We start from the raw sequence: 19,812 nt of genomic DNA, 5'->3' as shown, positions 1-19,812 counted from the left end.
CAGATGAAACTCTGCTGTATACTGTAGCCATCTCCTTCCCTAGCACTCCAGATCCCACATTGCTCCCTCCCTGTAGTACTTAATTGCCTTCCAACACAACAGTATAATTTGCTGATTCATTATGTTGATTGTTTACAGTTTGTTTACCATATTAGACTGTAATTTCCACAAGGGTAGGGATATTTGTTTTGCCCACTGATATGTCTCACATGCCTAGAACAGTGCCTTGGCACATAGTAAGTACTTAATTACTTGTTGAATTACCTGAATGACTGGTTCAGCCAAGTGGTTTAAAATCCAAACAAGTGAAAGAAAAGCCTGAGGCTTATAAGGTTGACATCAACCTACATCACAGTACCTCCTCCCCAAGGCAGGGCTTTCTTCAGATCCACACTGTCCTCTGGAGGGCTGCATTATCCTTGAGCCCCATGCCCAGAGGTAGCCAGGAGTCACCTTGATATTGTCTGTGGCAGCCTTGGCGACTGGTCCCAGTCACAGGTTTCAATAGCAGACTAACATGAGCAGCAAAGATAGTGATGCTGTGCGCAGTTGGCAGCCTGGGCATATTTGTGGAGAGAAATGTGAATATTCCATGTTAGGAAGTGAGAGATGTGTCAGTCATAGTTGGACTGAAGTCCCTGGTGACCAGGATCCTCTCATTTTGTTCTGAATTTGTTAGGCACTGATTACTTTGTAGAGTTGAAAAATAAATACAAATTGGAGTTTGAGCAATGAGAAAATTATCTATTTCTGTGTCCTGTGCCAATATATAGCTCTGATGACCTCCTCTCCCTTTCCAGGGTGAAAAGGCTGATAGCTTCTATATTATAGAGTCCGGCGAGGTGAGCATCCTGATCAGAAGCAAGGTGAGTCTGTGTGTGACGAGGCAAGTTATACCAGGTGCATGCACAGAAAGTAGCTGTTTGCTGTAAATGGGAAGTGTGTCTAGTATCTAGTGTCATTGTTATATGAGGCATGTGACTGGCAAAGACCCATGTTTAAGTCCCTCCAGTGATAGGGATTTAGTATATTTCTCTTTGTTCCTATTGCCTTTGCGTCTGTTACATAATTAATAATATGAGAAATAATGGCTACAAATCCATAAGAAAAAGATAAATACCCCTAGTAGAAAGTGGGGGGAATACATGATAAAGACATACATGTGGGTGTTGAATATGAAAAAAACTTCCTTTCTAGAGCACTGGAAGGGGAGTGTTATCATACCATTTCATGGATAGGAAGACCTAAAATGACCAATAGATAGGAGGAGTAATCCTTATCATAAATCCGTCCTCACCAGATTTCTCTGTTCAAATTTTTTTTAAGAATATGGAATATTTAGGGGCACCTGGGTGTGGTTCAGTTGGTTAAATATCCAACTCTTGATTTTGGCTCAGGTCATGATCTCACAGTTTGTGAGATCAAGCCACGCGTCAGGCTCTCAGCACCAAGCCTGCTTGGGATTCTCTCTCTCGCTGCCCCTCCACAGCTTACACTCTTTCTCTCATAAAAAATAAACATTTTTTAAAAGAATATAGAATTTTTTAAAATAGTTAAATATAATACTGACCTAATATGAAGTCTCTTATAGAATATCTTTAGTAAAGGTTATATAGAGAAGGATAAATATGATTACTCCCTGTAAGGTGGCTTGATTTGTGATTAAAAATGGATCTGCTGTTTCACATGAAACAATAGGTTGAAACATCTATGTTCTTTTACTTATTGTTTTTGGACTAGTGATACATGTTTGCATATTTCTCAAATACTCATCGACACCTCCTGATCACAGCCTAGTGGTGTTGGGTGTGTGGGACCAGCAGCACTGTGGCCCTGGGGGTTGGGAGAGCTTGTCAGGAATGCAATCTTAGACTCTGCCCCAGACCTACTGAATCAGAATCTGCATTATAACAAAACCCTCAGGGGGCTGGTGTTCACATGACCATGTGGTAAATGCTACTCTGGAGAAGGGACTAGGTGGGCACATAAGTGTCTGCAGCCCCAGAGAATGCTACAGAAATTGGAAGTGGAGTGTTGGCTCCAATGGAGCAGATCAACTGCAGAGCAAACAGGTCAGGGCAGTAGTGTGCAAGGAAGGTTATTTGCCTATAACTTAAAGTAGCTCTTAAAGATTGAGACTAATTCTTTTTTATTTATTTATTTATTTTTAAAAATTTTTTTTTTAACGTTTTATTTATTTTTGAGACAGAGAGAGACAGAGCATGAACGGGGTCGGGGGGGGGGGGGGTGGCAGAGAGAGAGGGAGACACAGAATCGCAAGCAGGCTCCAGGCTCTGAGCCGTCAGCCCAGAGCCCGACGCGGGGCTCGAACTCACGGACCGCGAGATCGTGACCTGAGCTGAAGTCAGACGCTTAACCGACTGAGCCACCCAGGCGCCCCGAGACTAATTCTTATAAATAAACTCTAAATAATCTTTTTACTTAAACAAATTATTGCTTAGCTTGGCAAATGGATTTGTAAAAAAAAAAAAAAAAAGCAAAACCAAACAAAAAACCTCTAGATATTAAATATAATATAGTACATTATTTTCAGTAATTTGATAAGCATAAATTACAACCTGCTCGATTTCTTAATACAAAGTTAAACCACTAAATTTCCAGGTTGAACATTATAAAAAATTGTTTTTAGTTACTCAGCTCTTCTAAAAAAATGTGTGGTGGTAGGGGGGGAAACCACTAACTTAAACTGTTTTTTTTTTTTAATTTATTTTTTTAAATTTACATCCAAGTCTTTAAACTATTTTTTTTTTAATTTTTCTTAATCTTTATTCACTTTTGAGAGAGACAGAGCATGAGCGGGGGAGGGGCAGAGAGCGAGGGGGGCACAGAATCCGAAGCAGGCTCCAGGCTCTGAGCGCTCAGCACAGAGCCCGACACGGGGCTCGAACCCACGAACCATGAGATTATGACCTGAGCCAAAGTCAGATGCTCACCCGACTGAGCCACCTAGGCGCCCCTAAACTATTTTTAAGTTTGTTTTTGAGAAAGAGAGTGTGCATGTGTGCATGAGGGAGGAGCAGAGAGAGAGAGGAGAGAGAGAATCCCAGGCAGGCTTGTTAGTGCTGAGTCCAGTGCCAGGCTGTACATGAACCTCATCTTGGGGCGTGAACTCAGGAACCAAACCATGAGATCATGACCTGAGCTGAAATCAAGAGCTGGACACTTAACTGACTGAGCCACACAGGTGCCTTGGGAACCACTAACTTAAGATGCAGACAGTACCTAAAAAGAAAATTTGTCACTGTGAAGTATTGGCCAAGAAAGACATGATCTCAAATCAAGAAGTAGCCTAGGATTGTGACTTTACCTAAGAGAAACATTGACATCATTTAGAAGGAATTTGCAAATGACCTGTCTTTTCCCCTGTGCCTCAGAAGTCAGCATCTACCAAAAAGAGAGCATTCATATACATATATGTATGTATAATAAATAAAAATACATAATAAATATATTTATGTTAATATATAATATACTGATGTTATATAATCGTGTAGTATATATTAATATTATATATTATATATATATATATAATTTTATATATATATATAAAAATCTTCCAAAGAAAATGGTCTGCTCTTTACCTCTTGATATTTATCCATTACCTCTAAAAGGTTGTTAGGAATTGGATGAAGCCCGAGGTAAAAGCCAGCTCCTCTAATTAAACCAGAGACTAATTAGCCCATGCAGTTTACATGGTGCAGTAATTAGCCCATGCAGTTTACATGGTCTCTGCAGAGTGAATGTCTAAATAATTGTGTTAAGTGTACTGAGACGGGACTGCAAGTGTGTGTGACTGGACATGTCCAGCTGTGATTCTGGAATCAGTCTAGGTCATGTTTTCCACCTGCCCTAGACTAAAGCAAACAAGGATGGTGGGAACCAGGAGGTCGAGATTGCCCGTTGCCATAAGGGGCAGTACTTTGGAGAGCTTGCACTGGTCACCAACAAACCCAGAGCTGCTTCAGCTTATGCAGTGGGAGACGTCAAATGCTTAGGTAAGAAAAATAAATTCTTTATGCATAATACTTTTTTTTTCTAACATGCAGTATTTTTTTCCCAGCAGCAAGCCTTGACTCCACCAGTTCTCTCACACACCCAGGCATGAACAGCTTGTGGGACCAACTAGAAATGGGTATATATCCTTTAGCAATACAGCAGTATAGCCTGTGAAAAGAGCAGAAATGGAGGCAGGTGTCCAGGATTCTGTAGGGATCAAGAGAAAGGTGCTGCCAGGCTCTGCAAAGTCACAAACCGAGATGACACAGTCAGGCTGTACTCACGTAGAAACATCCCTCCTTTTTCCAGGTGCCCAGGATCCCACAGTCTTATCCCCTGTAACGTGAATGGGTATACTTAAGAAAAAGTTTGCGGGGCACCTGGGTGGCTCAGTGGGTTAAGCATCCGACTTCGGCTCAGGTCACGATCTCGCGGTCCGTGAGTTTGAGCCCCGCGTCAGGCTCTGGGCTGACGGCTCAGAGCCTGGAGCCTGTTTCCGATTCTGTGTCTCCCTCTCTCTGCCCCTCCCCCGTTCATGCTCTGTCTCTCTCTGTCTCAAAAATAAATAAACGTTAAAAAAAAAAATTAAAAAAAAAATTTTTTTTAAATTAAAAAGAAAAAGTTTGCATGTGGGAAATGACTTTGAATTAATGATGTAGAGAATTCATTCTCTCGTGCACCTCTTTTTAACAATGCAGTTATGGATGTGCAAGCATTTGAGAGGCTTCTGGGGCCGTGTATGGACATCATGAAGAGAAACATCTCACACTACGAGGAACAACTGGTGAAGATGTTTGGCTCCAGCATGGATTTGATCGATCCCGGGCAGTAGGTGTGCCACACCACAGAGCCTTCTCAGTGTGACACCAAAACCTTCTGGTCAGCCACAGAACATACATGGAAGACAGACACAACAGAACTGTTCCTGCTGTTGCCACCGCCACTGCCATTGCTATGGCCGTGGGCATTTAGAAAACTTGAAAGTCAGCACTAAAAGATGGGCAGAGGTTCGACCCATACCTCCTCCACTTTGCTTCTGAAAGCCCATTATTAGACCACTTGTAATGATTATTCCAACCCAGTTGTCACATCTTTCGTTCAAAACGGCATGTCTCTCCAACAATTTAAGTGCCTGATACAAAGTCCAAAGTGTAATCATCTTCCTTTCCTCTCTGGCTGCTACTGTTGCTGTTGGAAGTCACCACAGGTCTGCACAAACCTGTGTATAACTGTAGACACCCACCCCCGACCTTTCTCAAGGGAGGAAATGTTGTAGCCCTCGATCTTCTCCTTTGTCCTTTGAGAAAGTCCACACGTTTGTTCACAATTGTAGCCTTTGGTTTTACAGTAGAAAATGGCAGCTGGTAGGACCGAGGTCTGTGGTCCTGTGGCATTGTACTGTCTGCTGACAGCTATACCCGTGACAGCTGTCTCCAAACTCACAGTGCTGTTTAGGAAAGGGCCCTGCCCAGGGCCCAGCAGGTCAGTGCGCCAGGGCACACCGATTGGTCATGAGGACCTGTGTTAGAGCAGAAAATTTGGGTTCAGCACATTCTTCACGTAGCAGAGAGCCAGGGAAGGTTTTCTGGGTTGGGGTGTTTTGTTCTGTTTTAGTAGGTTTTGTTTTGTTTTATTTATCTCTGTGCAGTTTGCATGAGTGAATCACTATGCATTTCTAAGGAGCCAGGGTCTGGACGTGCCATCACTTTATCTGACCCAAATACTTCCCTGGGCGACTCCTGCCATCTTGTTCCCAGTTGTCCCTACCAGCTAATGGCGGTGTGCCAGCAAGAGGTTGTACTACTACAAAGAGAGCCCTTTCCTTCTACTCCGGTGTTATCACATAGCTTTGCTGTTGAACTATCAATTTTAAACTCTTTAAAGAAGAAGCAGCTATTTTTTTTTTTTTGAAATAAAAAAAAAATTATTTCTGTGTTTAGGGAATTCTTATTAGACCTATTCGCGTGTATCGTTTGTCAGCTGACTCAGGCATTCATCCTGAAGATCAACGCTTTGTTTTTAAAAATCAGAATTACTCACAATTTCATAGAATTACTGTAAAAACCTTTCTAATTAAGGTGTTGGGATATTTGGGGTTCCAATTATTAACCCCAGAGGAAAGTAATTTAGCTTATTTTAAAACTTTTTTAGCCTTTTAATTCTATCAGGTAGAATGCTGATGAATTATCCTAATTAAATATATTTCAGAATGGATTTTTTTTTCCTTCACAATGACTTAGAATCAAGAAACTACAAGAGATCCTAAGAGTAGTGTGAAGGCTGCATAGAGATAATTTGAATGTTGTAGCCAAGTTTATATTAAATCAAGAGGCCCTTCCCAATATGATTTATTTTTTAAATTTGTGTAACTCAATAGATCCCTAAGAGATCACATGCTGGGGCTTGAGTCATTCCTGTTATAGATAGTGATGGAGCCCACATGTCACTTCCATTGTCCACATAAGCCAGGCTCTCTGCTTTTGCCATGGACAGTGTGGTGGAGAGATTTCCGGAAGGGTGACCTACCACAACTTTGGTCAATTCTCCCTTTTTCTTGCGTTCTGTGATGTGAAAGCAGAAGGACTCTTTTCACACTGCCCTAGGTAGCCTGCATCGCAGGTCTCAGAATCGTGAGAGGTTGTAACTAATACCCCAAAACAGGCAGCTAGCACTGGGAAAGCCCATGTGGTTTTTCCCACGATTTTCCAAGGTTGTTCTTCTCCAGGGTGTTGCTTTATTATCAAGTAAGTTAGGAAAGCAGATCTTGCACTTTAGCAGACAGGAATCACCCCTGTTTATTCCAAAAGTGGCAGGTACATTGAGCTTTAGGAGCGTCACAGAGGTCTGGCCCCAACTATGTGAGGACACTGTTTAGATACTGAGCAGATGCCCTCTTTGTACCCCCCATGCCAGCTTTAGTTAGGGCTGGCTGTGAGCTTAGTGCCAGAGTCACTCCTGCAGGCTGCTAGGCATGGGCCTTTTCAGCCTGCCTCCTTGCACATCCCAGTTCAGTCTTCCTCTTCACAGAAGCCTCTTTGATACCCCCAACTCACTGATGGTTGCTGTTTTACAGCGTAAAATCCATCAGTCTTAAGTCCTCCTGCTCTAACTACAGATTGATATATAGATCATGAGTCCAAACCATCACTGCATACAGGGCCCTTTGGGGGTTTGGCTTGAGGAAGACCTTAAAAGGACCAGGGTGAGTGAAACAGGATACAACCATTACCAAGGTGCCAGGAGTCTGACAGTGTCCCAGTTCTCTTTGCAGCATGGAGATTCAAAGGTGGCAGACCAAGCTCAGCTGAGGGCTCTAGTGTCCACATTATGTCAGGCAAGCCCTGAACTGTTGGGTGAGCCTCAAGGGGAGGAGCATATTAGGAAGAGATCCCTGTGTTAATTGTTTTACATTGTTCTCTTCCATGGGTTAGAGCTTCATGCCCTCTTTCCTGGATTTTAGCTATTGTTTGGAATGGTAAAGAATATTCCTGAGAGCCTTGAGGTCCAACCTACAGTATTATCCTTCCTTCTGGCCCCAGTTTATCACACCCACTGTCTTCTTTTGGCTGTATTCTCTGAAGAAAGGGTTGAAGTGGGCTATCCTCTTAGTTGATAGTCTTTATATATAAGTGCTATAGATTCTCAAGTGAGAGTGCAGTTTTTCTTTGAGCAGTTTAATGAGTGAATTCAGCAGCAAAGTGGCAAGAAATGGCTCTGTAGCCAGGAAGGGGTCATGTTCATCCTCTTATTGCCCAGATTCTCTGCTCACAATGGTAGTCAGTGAGAAGTGCCGCTGGTGCCCAGCAGCACCCTGGGCACACAAAATTTCCATGTCATGTTGCAGTGTAGAAACAATCTTCTCTCATTTCAAAAAAGTGAAAACATTTTTGCACAGAGAAGAAGGGAAAAGACCCATGAACGTCATCTTTTAATTTTTGTTTTCAGTGGGCTAATGTTGAAATTTTTGTTCTTGACATGTACTTGTAAACCATTCTTGACAAGATACAAGTTGTTTGGTTTTTCACTACAATTACCTCTTGTTCCTCCTGTCTTGACTGCTGACGTTCCTCAATGATTCTAATGTCTATTTTATGGGAAGCAGCCTTCCCCTGTGGGTTTCCTTTTACACACTGCAGGGCTATCTTTATACGTAAAAAAAAAAAAAAAAAAAAGAAAAGAAAAAGAAAAAAGAAAACTGTCACTAACCTCATGGGGGATTTGCAGGAAACCATTTAGCCCACCTTGAGCAAAAGGTAGATTCCTCATTGTTTTCTTAAGCTCATTGTAATAAAAGAAATCTAATTCAGCATTATTGTGCTACCTCAAAGGTAAAATGTTTTAAGGTCTTTTTTTTTGGTCCTGAGTTCTACACATAGTGTTTGAAATGTCTGTCAATTGGAATTGTTTTTAAATCATTGGGGACAATCTTATTTTAACTGTTTTACACTTACATTTTAATCTCAGAAGAATGAGTGATTAGAAAGTGATCAATTCTTGCTCTGTAGTATTGAACATATAATTAAATCATTGTTTGCCATAAACAAGGTTGGGTTTTTTTAAAAGGAAACTCTAGGGCTCGGCTTTGCTCTTGGTTAATAAAGGCTGACAAATCATGTCTGACTTTCTGGTGCAGCCCTGTGTTGTTTGTCCTCTCATTTCAGGGTTCCAGGCCATAATAGTACCCATCTGGCAGATACATTGTTGGGATTGGGATGTGAGCTCTTGAAAATTAGAGAGGAGACCTAGGAATATGTATTAGGGTTCTCCAACAAGAACCAATAAGGATTGTGTGTGTGTGTGTAAAGAGATTTATTATAAGGAATTGACTCATGCAATTATGGAGGCAGGCAGGTCTCATGATCTGTATGATGAGCTGGCAAACTATAGACCAAGGAGAGCTGATGATTAAATTCTAGTCTGAATCTGAAAGGTTAAGAACCATAAGAGTTGATAGTGTAGTTCCTTTCCAGAGGCTGGCAGGCTCAAGATTCAGGAAGAGCTAATGCCCCAGTTTGAAGGCAGTCAGGCAGGAAAATTCTCTTACTTGAGCGTCAGTCCTTGTGTTATATTTGGGCCTTCAACTAATTTGATGAGGCCCACCCACATTGGGGAGGGCAATGTGTGTTACTTAATCTACTGATTTAAATGTTAATTTCATCCCAAAACACCCTTACAGAAACTCCCAGAACAATGGTTGACCAAATATCTAGGCACCCCATGGCCCAGTCAACTTGACACATGAAATTAACTATGACAGCATGGTATTTGAGTTGTTGAAGATGGTGTGGAAGGGCATCCAGTATATCCCTTGCAGGGAAGATAAACTCACCAATGAAGCTCAGCGGAAAACTCCTGTCTGGCAGTGTTACTTCTACCATTTCCTTCTCGGTAACGTGGCTGTAACAAGAACTAGCAATGATTCTGTGATAACTCAGTGTGCCTGCAGTTTCTTTCCAAGTGACCAAAAGAAGCTGTTCTACGATAAAATCGTGTTCCAGTTTGATCTTGCCTTGACCTGGTGGTACACAAGCGTCAAGTAGTGGGTGAACATACAAAATATCCCCTAGGGGCTCAAGAAACTAGTAGTTGAACTCTCTCAAAGCCAAAATGGCCTTTAAAATTAAATGGTTTGGCCTTTGTGGTTTTAGTGGTGGTGTTGCTATGAACAGTTATTAAGCGCCAGGACAATGTTAAGATCATATTGTTCACAGTCTCAGAGTACATGTCACTTGAGGACTTTGCTTTCTTGAATGTTCTAACATGAAGCTCTGAATTTGCCCCATCAAAGGTACCTGAATATATCCTCGGTGATCTTAGTGCATTCATTTTATAACAGAATTAAAACAGTTTACTTATATTGTGATTAAGGAATCTGTGGTTGTCTCATAAGGCATCATGTTAAGTATAAATTTCGCTTCCTTTACCCATCTCCTCTACAGACAAATGCTCCGTCACAGATGACGGCACAGATACTGTTACCTGGTTATATGGGGGATATGCAGATAAAATGCAGGGTGTTGACCAGGAACATACTGAATAATAACCACTTGTGAATTTAGATGAGTATTACCCAAGTTCTAAATGAGAGTGTTAGAAATTCGGTCTGAACTCAGTTTATTTATTCATTGAGCACATTTTGGTGACCTGCTGTGGCCATTCCTGACACTGTGTTTAAACTCCAGGAATTAGCAAGAACAATGATAGTAAGATTCACCAAGGCATTCTGGACCTTTCTTCCACTGATGATGGAGCCCATGTTTCCAGACTCACAGGCAGCAGCCCGGATCTCCTATTTCAAGGATGATCATGTTCCCAATACCTTATTGCTTCCCTTGGTCGTGCTGTTTTTCTCCTTCAGGGCTGCCATTGCCTCTTCGTAAAGTGAGTGCCAAGCATGCACTATCCCTCACTGCTCTAGCCCACATCACACCATTCTGGTTACATAAGCATCTGAGGCACTGTAAAAGGAGAAAGACTAGATTTGAGATTTGAAGGAGACTCCCTCCAGGTAGGGACTCCTCAGAAATTGTCACCGTCATCCTAGTCATCCTAAACATCATGGTGAAACTTGGCCAGAGATGCCTTTTGGGTCTAGGTTGCATTTTGTAATGTCATGTGCTAAAAAATCAAACTTTTCTGAAATTTGTTTCTACTGGGTGACATTTCTACCCCTTTTTCTTTGAGTTCTTCCCAACCAGAATCCTTGCTCCTGTGAGCACTTCTTTCTCTTCTATCAAACCAGTTATCTGGCTTGTCTTTAAGTGCATAAGTCAAGCAGTGCCCAACCCATTTGTAGACTAGAGGGCAGGAGGCTGCCCAGGCTGGAGTGTGAAACGAAAGGAGCTACCCACAGACACTAGGAAAGCCAGGACCTGACCCCACCAATCAGTCCATCCTGATAGGCAGAAGGATGGGCATTTGCCGGTCAGCTGTTGGGGAAGGAGGTCTAAGTAGTACCAGCCAAATCTCCATGGCCTTCTTGGCCATCGCCCTACCACTTCCTCCCTGTGCAGAATTGCACTGAGCCAAGGGTCAAAAGTCACTGTGTACTCTGAGGAAAGCCAGATCCAGCAATCTCCTTTCTGGCCAGGTCCTCAGGCCCCCAGAATGAGGAAGCAGGGATTTGCAGTTGGTTATTTTTCTGGCAAACTGGTAAAAAGGAAAAGCTTAAGTCTAGACCCACCAGACAAGCAAACCAGCACTTTCCAGCATAACATCCAAGCATAGCTAGCCTGGACATTTTCATTTTGAAAGTGAAAGGCCTAGGCTCGAGGGGACATCTGCAGCACACTCTCCCATGCCTGCCATGAGCCCAGCCTGGGCAGCTGGAGGAGTGGGGGACCTGATGCCGAGGCTTGGATCTGTAGGACAATCAGGGCAGAGGCCTTTGGGGCAGATGTGCATCAATCCCAAGCAAGATGGAATAGCACATGAGCCACGTTGGACTCCTGGCGTCCTGTCCCAGAGCTGGCCCACAGCCCCATGCCCACGATGCAAAATGAGGCCACATACAGACTCATATGACCCCAGATGAGGGGCTGTTGAAGCTTCCAGCTCTGGAAGCCAGAGTGCTCTCCTAACCAGGACAGAGCTGAGAGACAGAAAGCACATGACCCCCAGCCCCCCAACTCAGGGCACTGACCCTTCAGAACTCAAGATGGCTCTACTGGACTGGCAGCTCCAGGCTAAGGCTGGTCAGATGAGGAGTTGGAGACCCTCCAGCACCTTGGCTTCCTCTTCTGTAAAGAAGGAAGCAGGCTATTGGAGGGCATCCACTCCACTGCCCTTGGCTTTGCCTACATGCCTTGGCCCAGTGGAATTCCAGTCCGGCCCCTCCCTGCCTGTGCTGGGCCTAGGCCCAACCACAGTAGGGGGCTGGGGTTCAGTGGCTGGTATGGTCTCTCCCTTGTGATCACTTTAAGCTGGGCATCTCTGGCTCACAGCAAAAAGCAGGCCCACCCCCTGACAGAGAACTGGCCTCACAACTGAAAACCTATGTGAGTTATTCTCATACCTGAAAAATGGATAAAGCTAGTTTTATATCCCAGGAGGTCTAGCCTTGCACCTGGGAACTGGTCATAGGCCAGGTTTACAAAGTGAAGGCAACGGTACATTAAGAGTGCCAGAGTAGGGCTCGCTGAGACCAGGCAGCCTTCCAGCACAATGGGAATTTCCAGTGTCCTTTGTGGCTCTTTGCAGCCTGGACATGGTGAGGACGAGGTGTGTGTCCAGGACAATGTGCTAGGAGCCGCCTCCATCTTGGTCCTGTGGGAGCCTTTTCTTGGTAATTTTCCTGCCTTTTGTTCCATAACAACAACAACAAAATCGGGAGTGATTTGCAGCCAGCCCCTCCCCAACTGGCATACTTCCCAGGGCTATGGATGCAGGGGAGGAGGTAGGGTTGTGGGGGACCTGAGTCCCGCCCCTGCCCTGGTGGGAACATCATGTTCTGAACTGGGCTCGGAGCTGCCTGTACAACCCTCTGACACTGGGGACCTCGGGAGCTCTGGGCCCCGGGGGGGTTGAGTTGATAGAGAATGGCCAGCTTGATTTAAGGAACAGGCAGGGAAGGGTTTCTGATAGATAACTGACCCCAGAACAGCTCTACCCACACACTCCCTCCCGACCCTTTCCCTTTCCCTGGCCCTGGCCCTGGCCCCAGCAGAGAGGAGCCCTCCCTTCCTCAATCCCAGGCCAGGGCTGTGTGGGAAGAACAAAGTGGTCCCCAACTGGGATCTCTAGCACAGAAAGGCTGCCTCCATCTTCTGGTCCAACTCTCACTCCTCCACTTTTGGACTTCTTTCGCCCTGGCAGATCCCTGCCTGGGGCCCAGCTACTTGCACCCCAGAGACAAGGTCTCTGCTTAGCAACCTCCGCCACGCTTCATCTCCAGGCCCCTTGCAGTGCTCGCTGTCTGGCCCTTGGCTCATCCTCTAACCTTTTGTACCCCTGCCCCCCTCGGCAATGGCCTCACCTCATCTTTAAAGAACACAGAAACGATGGGTCAGAAGCCCCGGGCTCCTCCTCCGTTCCCCATGTGCCCCCCTAGCTCCTGCCCCACTGTTCTCTTTTCATGGCAAAAGCCTTGAGACTTCCCTATAGTCGCCTCCTCACCTCCTGTTCTGGCCACAGTACAGCACCGCGGTCCCCAGAGATTTACAAGAGCGGAGCCAAAGCACATGCTGGCTCCCCAGAGTCTTAGCTGAAGTCACCACAATGGACTCCTCCCTCGTGCTTCAAGGACCGACCACCTTCTCAGGAACATCCAGTTCTCCTGGTTTTCTTCTCACCTCTGTTGCCAGCTTTAACTCAGACTACAGTTAAATGTTGAGTGTCCCAGGGGCGCCTGGGTGGCTCAGTCGGTTAAGTGTCCGACTTCGGCTCAGGTCATGAACTCACGGTTCGTGGGTTTAAGCCCCGCGTCGGGCTCTGTGCTGACAGCTCGGAACCTGGAGCCTGCTTTGGATTCTGTGTCTCCTTCTCTCTCTGTGCCTCCCCTCTGTCTCTCTGTCTCTCACTCTGTCACTCTCTCAAAAATAAAGATTAAAAAAAAAATTTTTTTTTTTTAAATGTTGAGTGTCCCAGGGAGGGCTCCACTCCACTCCCCACCTTGGGACCCTTCAGCATTTTGTTAGAAGCAGTGTGGCTTTGGGTGTTATCTCCATGCTGCTCAACCCCAGGTTTATACCTCCACCTGGGACACTGTGCCGAGCTGAGTGTCCAGTGGTCTGGGCTGGGATCCCTCCCCTGGGCTCCTCACTCTCCACCCACTGGGAACCTTCTTCAGTGTTTGCTTTGCTTTGCCTTTTTTTTTTTTTAATTAAAAAAATTTTCACAGTGTGGAATATAACTAATACCGAAAGGTGCATAAAACAAAGACATTCCGCTCAATGATTTCTCACAGGCCAAACACTCCTGGCGCCCTGCAGTGTCCCTGCGGCTCTTCAGTCATTCCTCCCTGCTCTGTCTTGGCTTAATATAAGGTGGTCATTACCTCGATTTTCTTGATCGTTAACCACTTAAACATGCCTCTCTAAAAAAACACTTTCTTGGGGCACCTGGCTGGCTCAGTCACTGGAGCATGTGACTTTTGATTTCCAGGTGGGGGGTTCAAGCCCCACATTGGGTGTAGAGCTTACTTAAAAAACAACAACAAATAAATAGCCACTTTCTTCATATGGTGATATAAACACCTATAATTAAATGCATAAGGGAGAACCCATCCTAACTGCTGGGTCTTAGCACAGTCTTTATCTTTTATCCCTTGAACAACACGGAGGTTAGGGGGCACCAACCCTCTGCACAGTCAAAAAAAACCCATGTATAACTTTTGACTCCTCAAAAATTTAATTGCCTACTCTGTGCTGACAGCTCAGAGCCCAGAGCCTGCTTCGGATTCTGTGTCTCCTTCTCTCTGCCCCTTCCCCGCTTGTGTTTTTTTTTTTCTCTCTCTCTCTCTCTCTCAAAAATAAACATTAAAAATGTTTTTTTAATTTAATAGCCTACTGTTGACTAGAAGCTTACCAATAACATGAACAGTTGATTGACACATTTTGTATGTTATATGTATTATGTACTCCATTCTTACAATAAAGTAAGCTAGAGGAAAGAAAATCATAAGAGAAAATACATATGCAGTACTGTACTGTATTTATGGGAAAAATATGCAAATAAATGGAGTCCAAACCTGTGATGTACACGGGTCAACTTACACTGACATAGAGTGGTTTGCCTTTGTTGTGTACATTAGGCCATTTTGTACCCACTTTTCTGCATCTTTCTTTTCTCATTCATCTCAACTTGTTTCAAGCCCTCCAATTCAAGTGGTGTTATTCCAATTCCTTCTTTTTGATGATGACATAAAACCTGTCCCCAAGGGACACCTGGGTGACTCAGTCGGTTGAGCATCCATCTCTTGACTTTGGCTCAGGTCATGTTCCCAGGGTTATGGGATCGAGCCCTGTGTTGGGCTCCACGCTAACCATGGAGCCTGCTTAAGATCCTTTCTCTCTCTCCCTCTGCCCCTCTTCCCCTCTCCCCCTCTCGTGCCTTTCTCTCAAAAACAAAACAAAACAAAAACAAAAAAAACAAAACAGGGGTTCCTGAGTGGCTCAGTTGGCATCTGACTTTGGCTCAGATCATGATCTCATGGTTTGAGCCCCAAGTCGGGCTCTGTGCTGACAGCTCACAGCCTAGAGCCTGCTTTGGATTCTGTGTCTCCCTCTCTCTCTGGCCCTCCCCCGCTCACTCTCTCTCTCTCTCTCTCTCTCTCTCTCTCTCTCTCTCAAAAATAAAAAAATTAAAAACATTAAAAAAATTAAAAACAAAACAAAAACAAAACTCTGTCCCCAGACTTTTTGGTACTTCTCCAGTGAAAGGTGGAGTTTAATTTCCCTCTCCTTGAACATGTATCCCAGACCTAGTGACTTTGCTTCTAATGAATAAAATGAGGCAGAAAAGACACTGCGACTTCTGAGTCTAGGTTAGAAAGGGGACACAGCTTCCACCTGGCTTCTTCTCTCTTGGGACAACCATCCTTGGAATCTAGCCACCAAGTTGTGAGGAGGCCCAGGGCACATGGAGGCCACGCGTAGGCATTTCAGGTCTCAGCTCAAGCCTCAGCTGACAGCTACACCTCAAGTGAGGAACTTTGGATGATTTCCGCCCAGCTTTCAAGCTGCCCAAACTGATGCAGCAGAGAACAGTTTCTGCTGAATCTTGCTCAAATGGCAGATTTGTGAGCAAAATAAATGTAACTGTTTTAAGCCACTAAAGCTGGGTAATTTGTTACATAGCATAGTAGCCAGAAGAGTGTGAAGGCACCAAAATGCCTAACGATGGCCTTGTGGATGGGCCATCACTTTGCAATTTTTTTCCCACTACACATGATGTAGCAATAAATATCCCTGACCATATAGCCCACATCTCAGTGCTTTTATTTCTATAAGTGAGAATCCAAAGTTTGCGACTATAGGGTTTAAAGGCGTTTGCATTTTTATTTTACTGGGGTTTGCAAAATTGCTTTCCAAAAAGGTTGTAACCAGTCTTTGTCAATAATGTTGGGACAAATCCTTTTCCTTACATCCTGGAAAGCAAGAGTTGGTGCAGTTCTTTTTAACTTTTGCTAGTTTACTAAATATAAAGTGACTTACCTTGTTTCTCTTCTTAAAAAAAAATTAATAGCCAGGGTGCCTGGGTGGCTCAGTCAGTTAAGCGTCTGAGTCTTGATTTTGACTCAGGTCATGATCTCACCGTTCATGAGATCAAGCCCCACATGGGGCTGTGTGCTGACAGTGCAGAGCCTTCTTGGGGTTCTTTCCCTCTTTTTCTGCCCCTCCCCAGCTCTCGTGTGTGTGTGTGTGTGTGTGTGTGTGTGTGCGCGCGCGCGCATGCATGCGCTCTCCCTCTCTCTCTCAAAATAAATAAACATTTAAAAAAAATTAATAGCCTTGGGGTGCCTGGGTGGCACAGTCGATTCCTGATCTCCGCTCAGGTCATGATTTCGAGGTTCGTGAGTTTGAGCCTGTATTGGGCTCTGCACTGATGGTGCAGAGCCTGCTTGGGATTCCGTTTCTTCTTCTCTCTGTCTTTCTACCACTTGTGCTCTCTCTCTCTCCAAATAAATAAATGAACATTAAAAAAATGTTCAATTTAATAGCCTTTTCTTAAAGGAGTGGTTTCAGGTTCATAGCAAAATTGAGCAGAAAGTACAGAGTTCCCATATATCACCTCTTTGCCCCAACACACAGCCTTGCTCACCATCAGCATCCCACATCAGTGTGGTATGATTGTTAGAATCAATGAACCAATATTGACCTGTTATCAACCGAAGTCCAGAGTTTACGTAGAGTTCATTCTTTTTGTTGTACATTCTATGGGTTTTGACAAATGGATAATGACATGAGCCCACCATTATAGTATTATACAGAACAGTTTCGTGTTCCACCCATTTATTCATCTCTCCCTCTCCCTCAAATGCCTGGCAACCACTGATCTTTTTATTCTCTCCATAGTTTTGCCATTGTTACATTTGAACTTTGATTTGTATTCCTTGCCTTCTGATGAACTTGACTATTGTTTCATGTTGTGAGGTTCTTTTCGTCGCCTCCCAATACCCTTTTTCTCCTTTATCTTTGCTAATAAATCCAAATTGTGTCCCGGGGCACCTGGGTGGCTCAGTCAGTTAAGCATCCAACTTCAGCTCAGGTCATGATCTCACAGCTTGTGAGTTTGAGCCCCACGTCAGGCTCTGTGCTGACAGCTCAGAGCCTGGAGCCTGGTTCAGATTCTGTGTCTCCATCTCTCTCCGCCTCTCTCTCTCTCTCTCTCTCTCTCTTTCTCTCAAAAATAAACATGAAACAAAAATTAAAGGGGCACCTGGTTGGCTCAGTCGGTTAAGCATCTGACTTCAGCTCAGGTCATGATCTCATAGCTGTTGAGTTCGAGCCCTGGGTCAGGCTCTGTGCTAACAGCTGAGAGCCTGGAGCTTGCTTTGGATTCTGTGTCTCTCTCTCTGCCCCTCCCCCGCTCATGCTCTGCCTCTCTCTCTCTCTCAAAAATAAATAAACATTTTAAAAACTTTTAAAAAAGGGTAAAAAAAAAATCCAAATTTTGTCCAAAGTGGCAAGTGTCCAGTTTCAAGTGATGGATGAATCCTGACCCCATTCCCCGACCTCTAAGATTCTTAATACAATTTTCTGTAGGAAATTTCCCATCTAGTACAATTCCTATACTTTTCATAATAAATTATTCCTAAATATTTTATAGCTCTGTTATTGTTAATTGAATATTTTCCTCATTTTTATTGATTTCTAGGGGCTTATTTGTAGGAAATTTTTGACATATTTTTCTTGTATTTACTACCTTAACATTTTCTCTTATTAATTGTTGTAGTTTTCAAAGAAGTCCTTTTGATTTTCTAGATTTCCAATCATGACATTATGCAATCATGAATGTTTGCTCATTCCATAATTCCTTTATGCTTATTATTTTTTACTTTACGATTTTATCTTTCTATTCAATTGAACTATATGAAACTACCAACTACCTACTACTTTCCTCTTTTTTCTCTTTTAAGATGTAATTCATTCCATTTTTTCTCTTGGTAATTCGGAAACTTCACTACTTTTTCCATTACATTAATGGCTACCTTCTCCCTCCGGGCATGAGGACTGATCCTTCAGGATAATTTACCTGTTATGGGGGAGAGTTTAAGGCCAGTTGGCCCTTCCTCCTTGGTAGGTAACTCGTTCTATCTACCTGTGAGCTTGTACAATGTTCTCTTTCTCCTTGGAGTTTAAGAATTCACTATAGTCTTTCCTTTTCCATACTGCCTGGGAATGAGGCCAGTACCTCCCATCTGCAGACACAGCTTTTTCTTCAAGTCAGAAAAGTTTTTCTTCTATCATTTATTTGGTTTGTGCCTCTATTTCAGCCATCCCTTTTTCTCCTTCTAGAACTCTTGTTTGCACAATAGGACGCCTGGATTTGGCCTCCAGATCTCTTGTCTGTGGTCTGTTCCTTCATGCCTTTGAGCTTTCCATTGAACTTTGAGCTATTTCTTCCATTAGACCCAACCACTTTCTTCATATTCCTCCAACGTACCAAACTTGTTCTTTCCTTGGGGATCTTTGCACTTGTTATGCTTTCTTCCTGGAATGGCTTCTCTTTCCCTGCTCAGCCAGGCCTCTAGGTTCATCTTAGCTCAGATGTGCCCTTCTCAGATATACCTTTCCTGCTGCATTGGACATAAACACCATACTCTGGACATCAGCTTGGTTCCTTTTCTTCATTTTTCACACTGCCCATAATGAAGCTGGGTTTTTATTTGTTTGGCTGTTGTTGTTGTTTTTACTGTTGGATCCATCCTTTACTTCCCCACACTCCTCACTGTGGGGCAAGGACTCTATAAATCCTTCAAATTCTTGCTGTGTCCCTTCTTCTCATGTACCTAGTGTCTAGCCCAGGTCACCCCTTGGTAAACACTTATGGAAGAAATATAAGAGTGAATTAATGCGGGGCTGCCCCAGGGAGACTCTACTCTGTCCAGCCTCAACCCCACACATAGGAGCATTGGAATGGGAGAGTGGGTCATCAGAGGAAGGTGGGACAGTGCTTATCTGTGAGGGCTTGAATGACTGGTGCCTGTTGGGCTTTTTTTATTCTGTGACTATAGGCAGGGAACAGGAGCAAACGCTGGGTGGGGCTTCCTAGCAACCCTGCTGAGTGTGGGGACCTTTGGGCCTGACCCAGGCAGGGCTAGCCTTGATCTGGGGTACTCTCACCCTGCCCCAACCTCCCTCCTGCTGCCCCATTTTAATTTTTTTCCATAGCCCTTATCATTTAATACCACATGCCATTCTTATTCAGTCAGCCAACAGGTACTTCTGGAGCTTCCTTGGTATTTGAGGTGCTCAGGATATATCCATGACTAAAACAGAGAGATTCTTACTTCACAGGGCTCTTGTTCTAGTGGGGGAAACCACGCTTCCTATAAAGGATAATAAATGCTTTCATAAAAAAGGTAACTGCTATGGAAAAGAGTGGAGCAGCATAAGGGGATAAAGGTGATCTCACGTGCTGGTTGAAAGGTGCCTGTTGCAGTCTGAAATGAGGGACTTCGAGGGCATTTGGGTACAGTCCTGTGGAAATCTGCAGAAAGCATTCCAGGTATGGGAACACCTGGAGCCCAGCTCCTGAGCCAGGGGAGTGCATGGAGTGTGATATGTGAGAAATCGAGCTGCTGAGCAGAGGAGCCGGAGATGAACAGGGGAGACGCAGCCACAGAGGTAATGG

The 19,812-nt window shown here is 44.1% G+C and overlaps 1 protein-coding gene across 1 annotated transcript in view; it reads left to right on the top strand.

Annotated features, from left to right (window-relative positions):
• PRKAR2A (protein kinase cAMP-dependent type II regulatory subunit alpha) overlaps positions 1–8,649 on the top strand; it is a 112,422-nt gene extending 103,773 nt beyond the window's left edge. The window contains exons 9-11 of the mRNA XM_042929272.1: positions 801–866; positions 3,875–4,016; positions 4,716–8,649. Coding sequence (XP_042785206.1) covers positions 801–866; positions 3,875–4,016; positions 4,716–4,849 — 342 coding nt within the window. The 3' untranslated portion in view covers positions 4,850–8,649. The remainder of the gene's footprint in view (positions 1–800; positions 867–3,874; positions 4,017–4,715) is intronic.
• The last annotated feature ends 11,163 nt before the right edge of the window (positions 8,650–19,812 follow it).

Source organism: Panthera leo, chromosome A2 (genome assembly GCF_018350215.1).
Source record: "Panthera leo isolate Ple1 chromosome A2, P.leo_Ple1_pat1.1, whole genome shotgun sequence".
In the NCBI taxonomy this organism is placed as follows: domain Eukaryota; kingdom Metazoa; phylum Chordata; class Mammalia; order Carnivora; family Felidae; genus Panthera; species Panthera leo.
The sequence above is the reverse complement of the archived record's forward strand: the minus strand, read 5'-3'. Positions and strand labels throughout refer to the sequence as shown.